General features: G+C 43.4%; 1 protein-coding gene across 1 annotated transcript; it reads left to right on the top strand.

Moving 5' to 3' along the window:
* Positions 1-4,888: 4,888 nt before the first annotated feature.
* On the top strand, positions 4,889-14,811 carry LOC120380737 (immunoglobulin gamma-1 heavy chain-like). The gene is made up of 8 exons (XM_039498669.1): positions 4,889-5,020; positions 5,104-5,528; positions 6,758-6,920; positions 9,278-9,373; positions 10,154-10,432; positions 10,813-10,881; positions 12,506-12,621; positions 14,367-14,811. The coding sequence occupies exons 1-8, from the start codon at positions 4,978-4,980 to the stop codon at positions 14,394-14,396; spliced, it is 1,221 nt and encodes a 406-aa protein (XP_039354603.1). The 5' UTR covers positions 4,889-4,977; the 3' UTR covers positions 14,397-14,811.
* Positions 14,812-15,310: the final 499 nt, after the last annotated feature.

A 15,310-nucleotide genomic window follows, 5' to 3' on the forward strand; every position in this document is an offset into this window, starting at 1 on the left:
GCCCCTCCAGCACCCCAAACACCTTATCCCCAGTCCCAGCCAGCGCCCTCACCCCCCAAACCCTAACCCTCTGCCCTAGCACTGAGCCCCTCCCACACCCCAAACACCTTATCCCCAGTCCCAGCCAGAGCCATCATCCCCCTGCACCCTCAACCCTCTGCCCAAGCCCTGAGCCCCTTCCACATCCCAAACCCCTCATCTGCAGCCACACCCCACATCTCTGCACCCCCTCCCATCCCCAAACTCCCTCCCAGAGCCTGCACCCTGCACCCCAATCCCCTACCCCAGCCTAGGGCCTGCACCCCAGACCTCCTCCCCCACCCAAACTCCCTCCCAGAGCCTTGGGCAGGTGAGGGGCAGAGTTTGGGCAGGGGCGGGCTCTGGGCACCACCAGAATTTCTACAAACCTGCCACCCCTTGGCCTTCAAGGGGATGTGAAGGATCATTCTCTCTGTACGCTCGTCAAAAAACCCCCCGTGTTTCTATCAGGGGCGGCTCTTCGCAGCCCCAAGCACGGCAGCACGCCGCGGGGGCGCTCTAGTGGTCGCCGGTCCCGCGGCTCCGGTGGACCTCCCGCAGGCACGCCGCCCCAAGCGCGCTGGGGTCTGGAGCCCGCCCTGGTTTCTCTCTCTGTTAGGGATACCCGTGCTTAGACCCCTGTTAGGGATACCCGTGCTTAGACCCCTGTTAGGGATACCCGTGCTTAGACCTCTGTTAGGGATACCCGTGCTTAGACCCCTGTTAGGGATACCCGTGCTTACATCTTTTTGACAGAGATTTTGTGGGACAGATTCTTTTTCCTGTGCCTGTGCCATGTTTGTGGCTGTAGCTCCGCAGGAATCAATGGACCAGAGCAGTCTAGCTCCGCTGACAATTTAAACCACCTGAGAGGCCCGAACAATAGTTTTTGCTCTGTTGTCGCCCGTGTTGTTGGCTCTGGAATGGAGAAGAGATTTTTTTTTCTTTTTGACATTTGTGTCACTGTTTTGTACAGAGCCAATCGCCCCCTCTGCTGGGCAAACACCTAATTTCCTCTCTCACCCAGACACTACAGAAAAGAGGTCAAACAGAGGCACCCATTCACCTTTCTGTTCACAGGACAAGCTAGCTCAGATGTTTCCTTGTTCTGCAGGTGACAACTGCTGCCTTAACGAAAGCGAAGCTATTTTTGTAGGAAGAAGTGAGACTTTCACCCTTTGAAGGAGACTGGATAACAAATGGGCGATTGAAGGACTGGGGGAAATATTTACATTGGAGAGGCGCTAATAAATCGCAGCATTACTCTTATGACTAACAGTAATGGTGTTCAGTACTCAGAGGGAGACGGAGATGGAAGAGGTATAAGGAACACAGGTAGCAGCGTGGGTATGGACAGATATAATATGGGATTTTCAAAGGGATTTAGGTGCCCAACTCCAACTGAATTTGCACATCTAACTCCCTTGGGCCAGAGACTTAATCGGTTGTTCTTTGGGAAAAGGACGTCCAGGATCTCCTTATGGGGACCCGTGGAACCAGCTTTAGGGATTTGGACACCACATTCCCTGTGAAATTAATGGGAATCCGGCAATCAAATCCCCTAGCCCTCTTTGAAAATTGCAGATGTAATGCCAGGTGCTACACTTAAAATTACCTCAAAAGCTGCAGTCTCAGTTAACTAGGGTGTTTCCACATACCCCAGAATATTTTCAAAACCTGCTGCCTTTACAGACAACCAGTATGAGGCCAAAGGACAAAAATGTGTGTCCGTTTTCGAGAGACGCACTGGTTCAAAACCAGTTAGGTTTAGCCCCCAAATCCATCTACTTTTACACCCCGATAGCCCGCAGGGGGCAGCAGATGCACAAGAAATAGACACATTTACACAGCGATAAATAAATTTCCCATCCTAATTTTTTATATTAGGTTTTCACTCCTTCACGTCTCTCATAACTCTTCTGGATTTAGTTTAGACAAGCACCTGTTATGCGTCTATGTTTTATCCCAGAAATCAGAAAACAGGGGATTTCCCAGAGGAATCAAAGAAGCTCCTGTACTTACTAATGAACAACCTGACTTAAATCCAACCGTACAAACGGGAGTAAGAAAAGAGATGCTAAAAACGAATACTAGAGGGCAGCAAAACATTATTTTTGCTGCTGGTGGAGGCCCCGACAGGAATCCGGGCTCCATTGTGCCTGGAAGTGCCTGGAAGTGTAAAACCTGCAACTAGTTAGACAGAGCTTTCGTGGGTGAATACCCACTTCTTCGGATGCAGCTCATGCTCATGCTCATGCTGCAGAACGTCTGTTAGTCTATAAGGTGCCACAGGATTCTTTGCTGCTTTTACAGATCCAGACTAACACGGCTCCCCCTCGGATACTAGTTAGACAGAGATGTTCAGGGATGCCTAAGGGAACGTGCCCGAATCCTACTGAAATTCCACAGCAATTGGGACACTAACCCCTTAGACCCCTTTGGAAATCGCAGATCGCAGCGTACACCCAACGTCACTCCCATGAGTAATTCCCCAAAAATCAGTTGAACTACCCGAGTGCCTTAACTTAAGCACTTGTGTAAATGATTTCAGGAGTCCAGAGAGATTATGGCTCGGACCTTGAAACAGATGTGAGACTCCAGCACCCAAATCCCACCAAACCCCAACTGCCTCAGATGCCTCCAGAAATTCCAGCCCTAGTGGCCTGCCCAGGGTCCCAGAAGGAGTTTGTGAGAGTCAAGGATACAACCAGGATCTGCTAAGATCCAGTCCAGTGTCTTAACCATAAAATCCCCCTCCTGCTTCTCATTATTATTATTATTATTGTCTTTGCTGTTGTTATACCATCCACAACTTGTAATGTGCTTTCTAAACACTCTCACCATCACTGAAACTAAACTTTCCCCACCGCTGAAACGATCTGTATTGCACCTCATGGGAAATGGGCACCTGAATCCCCTAGGAAGTTTTAATAATCTAAGCCTCCAAACCTAGAAACTCACAGTCTAAGGAGAGGAACAACAGGCAGAGAACGATTAGAGGAGGGAAAACAATATATGGTCAAATCAATTTGCCACACGCAACCCAGAAAAAAGTAGGTCAGTGATAGACAGTGAGAATAGCTGGCTAGGCAGAAGTACTGCTGAAAAAAAGAGCTGGGGGTTATAGTGCATCTCAAATTGAATATGAGTCAACAATATGCTGCAACTTCAAACAAAGCTAATACTGTACTGGGGTCTATTTCAAACACACTTGTATGTAAGATATGGGAGGTAATTGTCCTGCTCTACTCCGCTCTGGTGAGGCCTCAGCTGGAGTATTGTGTCCAGGTCTGGGTGCTGCACGTAAAAAAAAAAGATGTGGACAAATTGGAGAGAGTCCAGAGGAGAGCAACAAACATGATAAAGGGATGGTAAAACCTGACCTTGAAAAACTGGGCATGCTTAGTCTTGAGAAAAGAAGGCTTGGGGGAGGTCTGATAACAGTCTTCAAATATGTTAAGGATGCTATAAAGAGGAGGAGAACCATCAATTGTTCTCCATGTTCACTGAAGGTAGAACAAGAACAGGGGTTCTCAAACTGGGGGTTGTGACCCCTCAGGAGGTCCTGAGGTTATTACGTGGGGGTTGCAAGCTCTCAGCCTCCATTCCCAAGTCCCCGCTTGGCCTCCAGCATTTATAATAGTGTTAAATATAAAAATGTGTTTTTAATGTATAAGGGGTGTCACTCTCATAGGCCTGCTGTGTGAAAGGGGGTCACCAATAGAAAGATTGAGAGGCACTGGACAAGAAGCAATGGGCTTAATCGGGGGGGGGGGTGTTAGTTTCGATATTAGGGAAGAAATTTAACAATAAGAACCATCAAGTGAGGGAACAGGTTATAAGGGGTGGTTGGGGAATCCCTGTCAATTGGAGGGTTTTAAGAACAGGTTAGACAAACACCTGCCAGGTGTTGTCTAGATGACCCCCCTGAAGGTCCCCTCCAGCCCTACACTGCTCTAAAAAGGCACTCCCTTTGAAAGACACATACACTTTTCTTAGTTTGTATTTTGATTCACCAGAACAATGACAATGTAGGCACCGAAATGTATGTTAAAAATTAACAGAGAGTCAGCGCTTGTCTGCGCTTGAAACGCCCAGCTCTGGAGCTGCAGCGCGTCAGTGTAGTAACGATCTTTGCCAGTGGGAGGGCTTCGCCCTTTGGCATGGACAATCCCTCTCCCAAAAGGGCGATAACTGGCTCGACAGAAGAATTCTTCCCTTGACCTAGTACTGTCTAGGCAGGGACTTAACTCAGTTGCTGCGGGGAGTGGATTTTCCCCACCCTGAGCGATGTAGAATATTCCAGTGTAGACCAGGCCTCAGTTTGGTAGACAATTCAGAGAGACTTTCAGGTGGTTTTGTCAGCTTTTCTCCAGGGCCGCCCAGAGGATTCAGGGGGCCTGGGATCTTTGGCGGCGGTGCTCCCCCCGCCGCCGAATTGCTGCTGAAGACCCGGCACTTCGGCGGGGGTCCCAGGGTGGAAGGACCCCCTGCTGCGGGTCTTCAGGGCACTTTGGTGGCAGGTCCTGGAGCGGAAGCCCCTCCCCGCCGAATTGCCGCCCAAGACCCGGAGCGGAAGAAGCTCCGGAGGCCCGGGCCCCACGAGAGTTTTCCGGGGCCCCCAGAGCAAGTGAAGGACCCCACTCCAGAGGCCCCGAAAAACTCTTGTGGGGGCCCCAGCGGGGCCTGGGGCAAATTGCCCCACTTGCCCCCCCTCTGGGCGGCCCTGCTTTTCCGGCAAAATCACTCTTCACCCCACCCCCAAATTGAACCTGAGAAACCGAGATCATCAGGGCTGAAGTTTACAACATGATCAAGGAAGAGAATATGCAAACTGGGTTTCCTGTTGCAAACCAGCCATGTCTCTGGAGCCAGCGCTATCAGTGAGAGAAGCAGCTGTTCATCTGCGTTTAACATCTCAACCTCTTCTGAGAGTTCTGCCCAGAAATAAGAACCAGGATGTTCTCACTAAAACTCATTTTCCTTTTGGTGGCTTCCCAGGGTAATTTTATTGTTAAAGTCTTTGGAGTCTCCTCAGATTAATGGGCACTAAAGTTACATCTTTCTTACAATCTTCTTTTCCAGGTGTCCAGGCTCAAGTTAGGTTCGTGGAAGCTGGAGGGGACGTGAAGAAACCAGGAGATTCCCTCCACCTCTCCTGTAAAGGGTCTGGATTCAGTTTTGGAGACTACTGGTTGAGCTGGCTCCGACTGTCTCCCGGCAAAGGACTGGAGAAGGTCGCCACCATTAGCTTTTGGGCAGGAGACACTAAACATTATGCTGCTTCTGTAAGGGGGCGGTTCAGCATTTCCAGATCCAATGCCCAGAATATGCTCTATTTGCAAATGAACAATCTGAAGCCTGAAGACACGGGTATTTATTTTTGCAGCCAAGCACAGTGTGCCAGGGTAATTCTGAGCTCCCACAAGAACCTCAAATCGTGGCCGTTTTGGGAGCAGAGTACTTCCAGCAGGTTGAAAGATCTGGACACTAGGGCTGAGAGTTTTAAAGCCACATAGGGGACTGTGATGCATCGTCCCCATTGTAATGAATGGGACCTCTTCCAAAAGGCTTTTCCATTGTAAGAATGACACTTACAACACTGACACCCTCTCCTGATCCTAAACACCTACAGGTAATAATAACCAAACCCCAAACCCCTATTCCAAACAGAGTTTTTACCCCCAAATGGGAGAAGTGGCAGAGAATTCATGAAATCAGCTAGGGACTTTGCTATTGGTATTGATTTTATGTGCAAGGCACCCACATACTAGGATGGATAGATAGATAGACAGATAGATGGGGTGTACGGAGATGGATAGAGGGAGTGGATGGGGATGGATAGATAGAGGGGTGTACGGAGATAGATAGATAGAGGGGGTGGATGGAGATAGATAGATAGATAGAGGGGGTGGATGGAGATAGATAGATAGACAGATAGATGGGGTGTACGGAGATAGAGGGAGTGGATGGGGATGGATAGATAGAGGGGTGTACGGAGATAGATAGATAGATAGATGTGGTGGATGGGGATAGATAGATAGATAGAAGGGTGTACGGAGATAGATAGATAGAGGGAGTGGATGGGGATGGATAGATAGATAGATAGATAGAGGGGGTGGATGGAGATAGATAGATGGATAGATAGATTTATTACTATTTTTATTATTTGCAATGAGACATCTCAAGTTATTCCTTGTGGCATCCGGTCTTTACTGTGAAGTCATGAGATACATGTGGCCTGCTCTGAGGTGCTTTCAGTCAAAAAACAAGACAAGAGGTGAATGCAAGAGACGTGGGAGGGCGGGGAGCATGAGTTGGAATTCAACTTGCTTGCTTATAAAATGAGGATATGCAAATCGGTTTCCTCTTTAATGCCAGAGATTCACTGAAGCTTTCAGCTCCCTCAGTGAATCCAGAGCCCTCAGTGCAGAGAACATCAGCTCTCCTTGCTAGTTGTTTTTCCAGTCTCAGAAATATGGTATTTGGGGTACATTTCATTTTCTTTACAGCAGTTGTAAAAGGTAATTGAATTTCACGGGAGGTGCCCCACTTTATCGCACACACAATATTAAGATTCTTACGATCTCTTTCCCCCTCAGGTGGCTGGAGTGTTGAATTCGTAGAGTCTGGGGGTGACATGAGAAAACCTGGAGACTCTCTCCACCTCTCCTGTAAAACCTCCGGATTCAAATTCAGTGACTACTGGATGAGCTGGTATCGAGTGTCTCCCGGCAAGGGACTGGAGTGGGTATCCAGCATGGAGAAATCCTCTACGAGTGCTAAATATTATGCCAGTTCGGTGAAGGGCCGATTCACCATGTCCAGGGACAATTCCAAGAACATGGCATATTTGCAAATGAAGAACCTGAAACCCGAAGACACCGCTATGTACTACTGCCGTGACGCACAGTGTGTAGACCTGGATCTGAGTTCTGACAAAAACCTTCCCTGTGCTGTGAGGTGAGCCTGAGCTATGTAGGCACCTACAGAGGCAGACAGGGGCCTGGGAATGGGGCTTTAAAGGTATTTAGGTGCCCAGAGAGGCAGAAAGGCCCCTCCGTGAGTTAGCTGCCTACCTGCCATTGACTTAGAAAAGAAATAAGAGGTTAAATGTGCCGAGGTAGAGAATCGTGTTTGCAGCGTGTTGATCTAGACTTGTCCATTCGGGCAGATGGGGCGAGGCATTGCCGAGCATTTTCTCACTCACGGCTGCCTCACTTTAGCCACCTTTACCACAACCTTGGTTAATAGGTTTCTGAGTTCCCATCCTGACTGCATGCTGCTTTCTCGCTTGCTTTCTTTGCGCAAACCAGCCCTGTGCCAGCGATCCATTTGCACTGTTTAAAACCACGAAACCTTGTTATGCTAAGTGAGTCCCTCCTACTTTAAATATGCAATTCTAGGTCTGAAAGTACGAGCACTGCACCCCCAGGCACTCTCCAAAGAGAGGAGGAGGATCCGTGCCCCGGGAGCACTGGAGGTAGAAACAGGCAGACAAGTTAAAAAACGGAGGGTGGTACAGGAAAGATTTGCAATCAGAGTGGAGCTGTGTCAACAAATATGGAAATATGGTAACAGCCTTATAGTGAGATTGGGTTCGATTTTACCACTTCATACTTCCTCTAGAAACACATAACCTGCCACTTAACCTGAACAGATGTCAATGGTGGGTGCATGGTGATGTTGCTGGGATACACTGTGAGGGTGATTCATGTGTTGTAAGTTTCCTTTTCTGTTGGAGGCAGAAAGAAGATCCCTGTGAGCTGGCAGAGACCCTCACTGTCAATGGAAACTTGCAGTATAGGAATTCCTTTACCATGAAATGATGTCCCATAACTTTGCCCTTCATTGCTTTCATGGTGTGTGTGTGTGTGTGTGTGTGTGTGTGTGTGTGTGTGTGTGTGTGTGTGTGTGTGAGAGAGAGAGAGAGAGAGAGAGAGAGATCAGACTTGACTAAGCTTAACTGGCTTTAAACAATTGTTTTCTTTGTGGAATCCTATGTATAAGGTGAATTCTCTTTATATAATGGAGATCTGTCTACCAGACTACAAGTGCATTCGCAGTGCAAACATTGCTATGCTGCCAGAAACCAAGGGATCTCTTCTGATAGAAGAAGAAGATGAAAAGTTGAACTGCGAAACATTTCAGAACTGGGCTTGCTGCAGTTCCAGTGAAGCAGTCACCCACATGGGCAGCTCCAAGAAACAACTCATTTCTCTGGAATACAATTCTGAGAAGTGTTGAATCCCCTCTGAGCCACAAAGGCAGTTTATGTAAAGAGGTTTAGCACGGTGACTGGAATATATACACACAGTGATACAGACACCATAGAGCCCTCTACTCAAACCTAGAACATAACATACACATTTTTTCTCAGGAAAAACGTCTCGTCCTTGGTTTTTTTGATATTTTCAGAGATAGTTACATGAAAAGACAGCAGAAAGGGCAAGAAAAATGTTTGACAACGTTTTTTCTTTAAAAAAAATCTTACTAATGATTAAACCTTTAAAATCCCTTTGTTTTTCATGTACTGTGAAGAAAAAGGGAGATATTTTGCATATGTTATTGTATTGGTTTAATAATAATATTTTAAATACAGTACTTCTTTTATCTTGGCACATTTCTTTATATGCTGTAGAGTACACTAGTATAATTACTGTAAATAGAATTTTTTACTCATTAGTTAAAACAAAGAAGTAAACCATCAATGCCTATTTTTATTATTTTCAAAATAAAGTGTTGCCTTGCTACATGGTCTCACATATGATATGCTGGTGTTCTTTGGGACCCACAATTCATCCTTCTCAGCCTACTGGCATATCTTGGCTTTGAGACACTGAATTTGTCTCTGAAAGCAGGAAATTTTGGGAGTCAAACATCAAAATTCTTTTGTAAGGCTCTGATCCTACAGAAACTGAGCATGCGTTTAAGTTTACACATTGTAATAGACCCACTGAAATATTAATAGGGCTACTCTGAGGGACAGATCCTCAACCAGTGTAAATTTTCTTAGTTTCTATTGGTTTCAAAGATGCCAGGACCATTCACATCAGCTGAGAATCTGCCTCAGGGTGTACAAAATTGAGCATGTTTTTAAATCTGTTAATAGCAAAGGCTGATAGTTTTCTTGTTCTGCAGCTACAATATAAATCATCTTTTGAATGATAAAGTTTTCTGATTCAGCACAAGGATACACCTGAAACTGAAGCTGAATAATCTAACACAAACTCAGAATAAAATAAATAAATCCTAGCAGTTGTTTCAATTTTCTCTAGAAAGGTTCTTGCACAGCTGTATAGCACTGTGAACTCTGATGCTATCTTTAAAGGGACCAAAGTTTCTCTAATACCAAGTAAGTGACTGACTTTTAACGCTCAGGAAAGGATGTTTTAAAACTTTAAATTGAAGAAAAAGTAAATTATTAAAGATTTTTGAAGGCATATTGAAGGCAAGATTAAAAATAAGGCTGGGATTATGCAAGGATTCTTATTGTCTGTGCTGGTAGTGGCGGTTTTTAGCAATGCACACTTCGGATCCAGAGACAATAGGTCCTTCTGAAAAAATGTGTGTATAAATGACTAACCTCTGTCCGACTTTCAGTGACATTCCTTCTTTGTAGCAGAGAGAAATTACATGAAAAATATATTTAAAATAGTCATATGTTGCTCTGCAATTTTAATTCGTTTTTCCACTGCAATCTTCTAAAAATGTTCTATGGAAAGGTTTCAACATTCATATTAAGTTCATACAAAAATTGTTAATAAAGTAGATTTATAGTTGCAGAACCAAACACTCAAAAGTTAGGAAATGACAGAATTAAGGTTGTTTGGGCAAAATTAACTCTTTCTCCTTATGCTACAACTTCTAATGAAATGATCACAGGCTATTTTCCCCTACAATCCCCATTTTTAAGTTCCTATTATTAGTATTACTGAAATCCTGCCTTCAAATGAGATTTAAGGAGCTCTGTCTATTTAGTTAATCAAAGTCTAGATTAAAAGAATATATCGTGTACTTATCAAATAGGTACTCCTATGTACCCACATACATCAATGATCATTGCTTTTAAAGCAAGAAGAGACTATTATGATAATCTTTTAATTAAATTTCAACCACAACATTAACTTTCCAGGAGATCAAACAACTTCTGAGCCCTCCGTCTCCATTATGAAGTCAGAAAATGAGAGCATTGCTGCTTGCCTGGCGAAAGATTTCTACCCTAAAGAACTGAAGATATTAATGAATTCTGACAGTAAAACTATATATGAAGCAACAGACCCAATCCTCACATCTAGTGGGAAATACAGTGCTGTCAAAGTTGTCAAGTTGTCTCCAAATGAACTAGTGTCTTGCTCCGTTCAACATAATAGCAAACTTATTAAGAAAACCCAAACAGCTGAGAACCCACCAGGTATGTTTTCAAGGTTTAAGGCTGAATAAGATAATACACCTCTGAGGTTAATTAAATTTTTATTTATCATATAGGATCACAGTGAAAGAATGGATCAGTGCATTCATCTAGTACAGTACTCTGTCTCCAGCTGTTTCAAAGGAAATTGCAAGAAATCCTACATAAAATTTTTATTTAAGGAAATGTTTTGTACCAGAAATTCAAGGACTCATATGCTTCCAAAAAGGATGGATTCCCTTTGACTTCACAGCACTATGGACCAGGCTAGAACTGTGCCCAGGCTGAATTTCCACCCTCTTGAATTTCAGATAGTTTAGTGAGATTATTATATATCTGCATAAATCATTTCTTTTGGGTGTGGTTTGCTGTCTTTCTTTTAGATTTCACATCTCCTGCTCCAACGATCATCATGCCCGAGCCGTGCAACATTTCAACCCCCAGCCTCGAAGGTTAGTACCCGAACGAGTGATTATGTTGCCTCAAGACTTTATGGCCAACAGGCAACTAGTGAGATGGGGGAGGGGGGAGAGCTATTGACTTCAATGTCAGCTGAGAATCTGGCCCTTACTGCGTTTGGTAATTTAAATGTAACAAACATATGGCAATATACAAAAACCTGTAGAACACTTCAATCTCCCTGGACACACAATAGCAGATTTTAAGGTAGCCATCCTGCAGCAAAAAAATTTCAGGACCAGACTTCAAAGAGAAACTGCTAAGCTTCATAGATTCATAGACTCTAGGACTGGAAGGGACCTCAAGAGGTCATCGAGTCCAGTCCCCTGCCCTCATAGCAGGACCAAATACTGTCTAGACCATCCCTGATAGACATTTATCTAACCTACTCTTAAATATCTCCAGAGATGGAGATTCCACAACCTCCATCAGTTCATTTGCAAATTTGACACCATCAGCTCAGGATTAAACAAAGACTGTGAATGGCTAGCCAACTACGAAAGCAGTTTCTCCTCCCTTGGTGTTCACACCTCAACTGCTAGAACAGGGCCTCATCCTCCCTGATTGAACTAACCTCGTTATCTCCAGCCTGCTTCTTGCTTGCATATTTATACCTGCCTCTGGAAATTTTTACTACATTCATCCGAAGAAGTGGGTATTCACCCACGAAAGCTCATGCTCCAATACGTCTGTTAGTCTATAAGGTGCCACAGGACTCTTTGTTGCTTTTTACAGATCCAGACTAACACAGGTACACCTCTGATACTAAACATAGGACCAGATTGTCCAACATTTACTCATGCTGGCGAGCAGCTATTCATGCAAGGAGTCTCACTGGTGTGAATGGGAGTAAGTGCTCAGTAGCATGAATAGGGGTCACACTTTCTAGCTCTGAGAGCCCCATCCTGCTCCCATTGATGGCCATGGCACAGGACTGAGAAAAAAAAATCTCCCCTGTAATCTATTGCTACTACACATTGTTAACTCATTCCGCATGGGCCCATTTCCCAGTGACATCAATTAAATCCATCAAATTCTTCTTCTTCTTCTTCTTCTTCTCTAATCATTTTGCACTGCAGAAGAGAGCTGCACCTTGCCAGCTCTACTTCTTTACTCCTTCTTGCTAGCACAGAGAGAGGCTCGGAAGGATTCAATTGTTTATCGGTAAATGTCGATAAACATCAATTCCACCTCACACAGAAACCAACGACAAAAATATTTCTCCTGACAGCAATTGAAATGTACAAAGTAAAGGAAGCAAGATAAGAAAAATGCTGCTTGAGTATGTATTAGAGTTTGACTTATGGGTATTTACTTAGTATATTTTGACATATGATATTGACAATCTGTGTTTTAATATTTATAAAACTTTAATTTAGTGAATCTCAAAACTGTCATTACATAATTATTGTCTGCCCCTCAGTAATTTCATACAACTGTGATAAACTTAAATCAATAGAAAGAGAAAAAAATGCTTAAAAACATTGATGTTATCTGTCTAAATTATTAAAAAAATGAATTCTTCCAAATCTCTCTCTCTCAATCTGTGTGCATATTTGGCTTTGTGCAAATATGAATTTTCATGGTGAAACTACACCATTGTTTCATATTTTATAGATACGAATGAGGAGAAAAACACAAAGACACTATCCGCGGCTCTGCTGGGTTTGGAAATTGTGCTTGCAAAGAGCATCATCTTTAATGTGCTCATGATTGCAAAATTAATCTTTGAGGTATGTGATACTTTGTAGTACAGACTGGGCTCTGGCATTTTTATCACAATGTCTGCTAACTGTGTGTAGAGCAGGTCTTTTTAACATACTAGTAAAAATGTAGATGATGCTTAAGTCCTGCCTACACTAGCAGGAAGAGAAGAGAAAAAAGAAGAACTGTTTTGTGGTTAGGGGCTTGGGCTCCGTTCCCTGCTTTACCATGTTCTGTGTCAGCTGGAGCAAGTCCCACAGGTTCTTTAGAATGTTCTGCCTTCAGTATCTCTCTGTCTTGGGTCTCCATCTGTAGAATGGGAATAACAGTATTCCTCTACCTCACAGAGGGCTTGGGAGGATTAATACATAAAAGTTCTCAGCCATTACAGTATTGGAGGCTGTATAAGTACCATACGTTGATAGCACTCAGACAGTTGCTACCATTAGTCATGAAATAGTGGTTTGCACTATTGTAGTAGCTGTGTTGGTTTCAGGATATTAGAGAGACAAGGTGAGTGAGGTAAAATCTTTTGTTGAACCAACTTCTGTGAAAGAGAGGAGCTTTTAAGCTGCACAGAGCTCTTCTTCAGGTCTCTTTATCCAACAGAGAGAGGTTAATCCAATAGAAGATATTACCTCCACCCCTTTTGTTTCTATGAAATAGTAGGACATTTCTCAGAATGGTTGTGTAAGCTAAATATGAGTCAACAGTGTAACACTTTTTCAAAAAAAGTGAACATAACTCTGGGATGTATTAGCAGGAGTGTTGTAAGCAAGACGTGAGAAGTGATTCTTCCGCTCTGCTCCGCACTGATTAGGCCTCAACTGGAATATTGTGTCCGGTTCTGGGCACCGCATTTCAGGAAAGATGTGGACAAATTGGAGAGAGTCTAGAGAAGAGCAACAAAAATGATTAAAGGTCTAGAAAACATGACCTGTGAGGGAACATTGAAAAAATTCAGTTTGTTTAGTCTGGAGAAGAGAAGACTGAGAGGGGACACAAGAACAATTTTCAAGTACATAAAAGGTTGTTACAAGGAGGGAGAAGAATTAATTGTCTTAACCTCTGAGGATTGGACAAGGAACAATGGGCATAAATTGCAGCATGGGAGGTTTAGGTTGGACATTAGGAAAAACTTCTTAACTGTCAGGGTGGTTAAGCACTGGAATAAATTGCCCCGGGAGGTTGTGGAATCTCCATCATTGGAGATTTTTAAGAGCAGGTTAGACATTACCCCTATCCAGGTAATACATAGTCCTGCCTTGAGTGCAGGGGACTGGACTAGATGACCTCTTGAGGTCCCTTCCAGTTCTATGATTCTATGATTAATCTGGGCACTGCTCAGACACATAATGAGATACAGTCCCTGCCGATTGCTGACAACTGAAATAAAGAAAACAGATAAAAGAAGGATCAATATACCCAATTTTCCCAGGGTCCTGGTGGTTTGTACATCACTGAAAATTTTTAAACCAAGATTGGAAGATTTTCTAAAAGATCTACTCTAGGAATTATTTTGGGGAATTCCTATGGCCTGTATTATACAGGAGGTCAGACTAGATGACCACAATGCTCTCTCCTGGCCTTGGAATCTGTGAATCTCTTGTTCGGTAATTGGTTCACATGTGAAATTCCAACAGATGTCACTTTAACTTCAGCACCTGTATAATGAATATGTAACTGGGATTTGCCACATGGAAAAGACCAGATAAATTTGCTGTAATAAAATAAATGAACATAACAAGTAATTATAATGTCAATGTCATTATAGGTTTGCAAGAAGGAGTGCGGAAGGACCTGAGAAACAAAGCAAAATTTCTGTCAACTTTGTTTGTATTAATTATATATATATATACTGCTTTTGATACTGAAAATTAGTTTGCATTTATTGTTGCTCTGAATGTATTTTTAACAAGCTAATTTTGGTAACTTCACAAAGAATTGTAAAGTTACAATAGTGACTTCAGAGATAAGACTGAAGGAAATTTTCTATTTTAAAGTTTATTTTCTATTCCCTCAAATCTTTCCCTGCCCCTTGAAAAAAGACCTATCTTTAGTGCAAACTTACCATGATTTTTAGGCTAGAATAGGATATTTACCAGCTAAATTCTACTGACTGTACAATATCTTTTGAAAAAGTAGACTTTGAAAGATGATGGGCTTTTCAAAAATGTCATCTAATTTTTTGGCATTCATGTATTTTCCTATTTTTATATGATAGCAATGTTTTGTGTTTTGGCGCATGTTGCTTACACAATAAAAAAATTGTTGCACAACAAGAGTTGTTTCTTTAACGATATTCAATGATTTTAACCTATAAAAAAGAACCTATAAATGGCAGAGAGGCTTCTCCCTCCAGAGGTGCTAGCTCCAATCCAGCCCCATGTTGTGGGAGAGACTGGTTCGGGCGGGCAGGGAATGGAATATGGGCCTTTCCTCTCTAGGGGGTGTCAGCTCTGATCTAGAGCCAAGGCAGGGAGACTGGCTGGCTCCGGGAGTGGGGAATGAAATACAAGCTCTTTCCTGGCTGGGAGTGTTGGTTCTGATTTTGTCCCAGGTCAGAGAGATTGGCAGGGTGAGTGAATAAGCTACAGGGCCTTTCTCTTTTAGGGAATACCAGTCTGGCCGCACATTGGAGGGACTAGATGTGGGGCAAAGGCGGAAATGAGGGAATGGGATTTGGAGACATTTTAAAAAATGAAAACAAAGAAATCA

The sequence above is a fragment of the Mauremys reevesii genome, linkage group 13, assembly GCF_016161935.1.
Source record: "Mauremys reevesii isolate NIE-2019 linkage group 13, ASM1616193v1, whole genome shotgun sequence".
Taxonomy (NCBI): Eukaryota; Metazoa; Chordata; order Testudines; family Geoemydidae; genus Mauremys; species Mauremys reevesii.

Coding starts and splice junctions, on each gene's coding strand:
- LOC120380737 (XM_039498669.1), top strand. CDS start 4,978: ATGTTCTCACTAAAACTCATTTTCCTTTTGGTGGCTTCCCAGG. Junction 5,529..6,757: donor CTAGGGCTGAGAGTTTTAAA/GCCACATAGGGG, acceptor TCTCCCGGCAAG/GGACTGGAGTGGGTATCCAG. Junction 12,622..14,366: donor TTGCAAAATTAATCTTTGAG/GTATGTGATACT, acceptor ATGTCATTATAG/GTTTGCAAGAAGGAGTGCGG.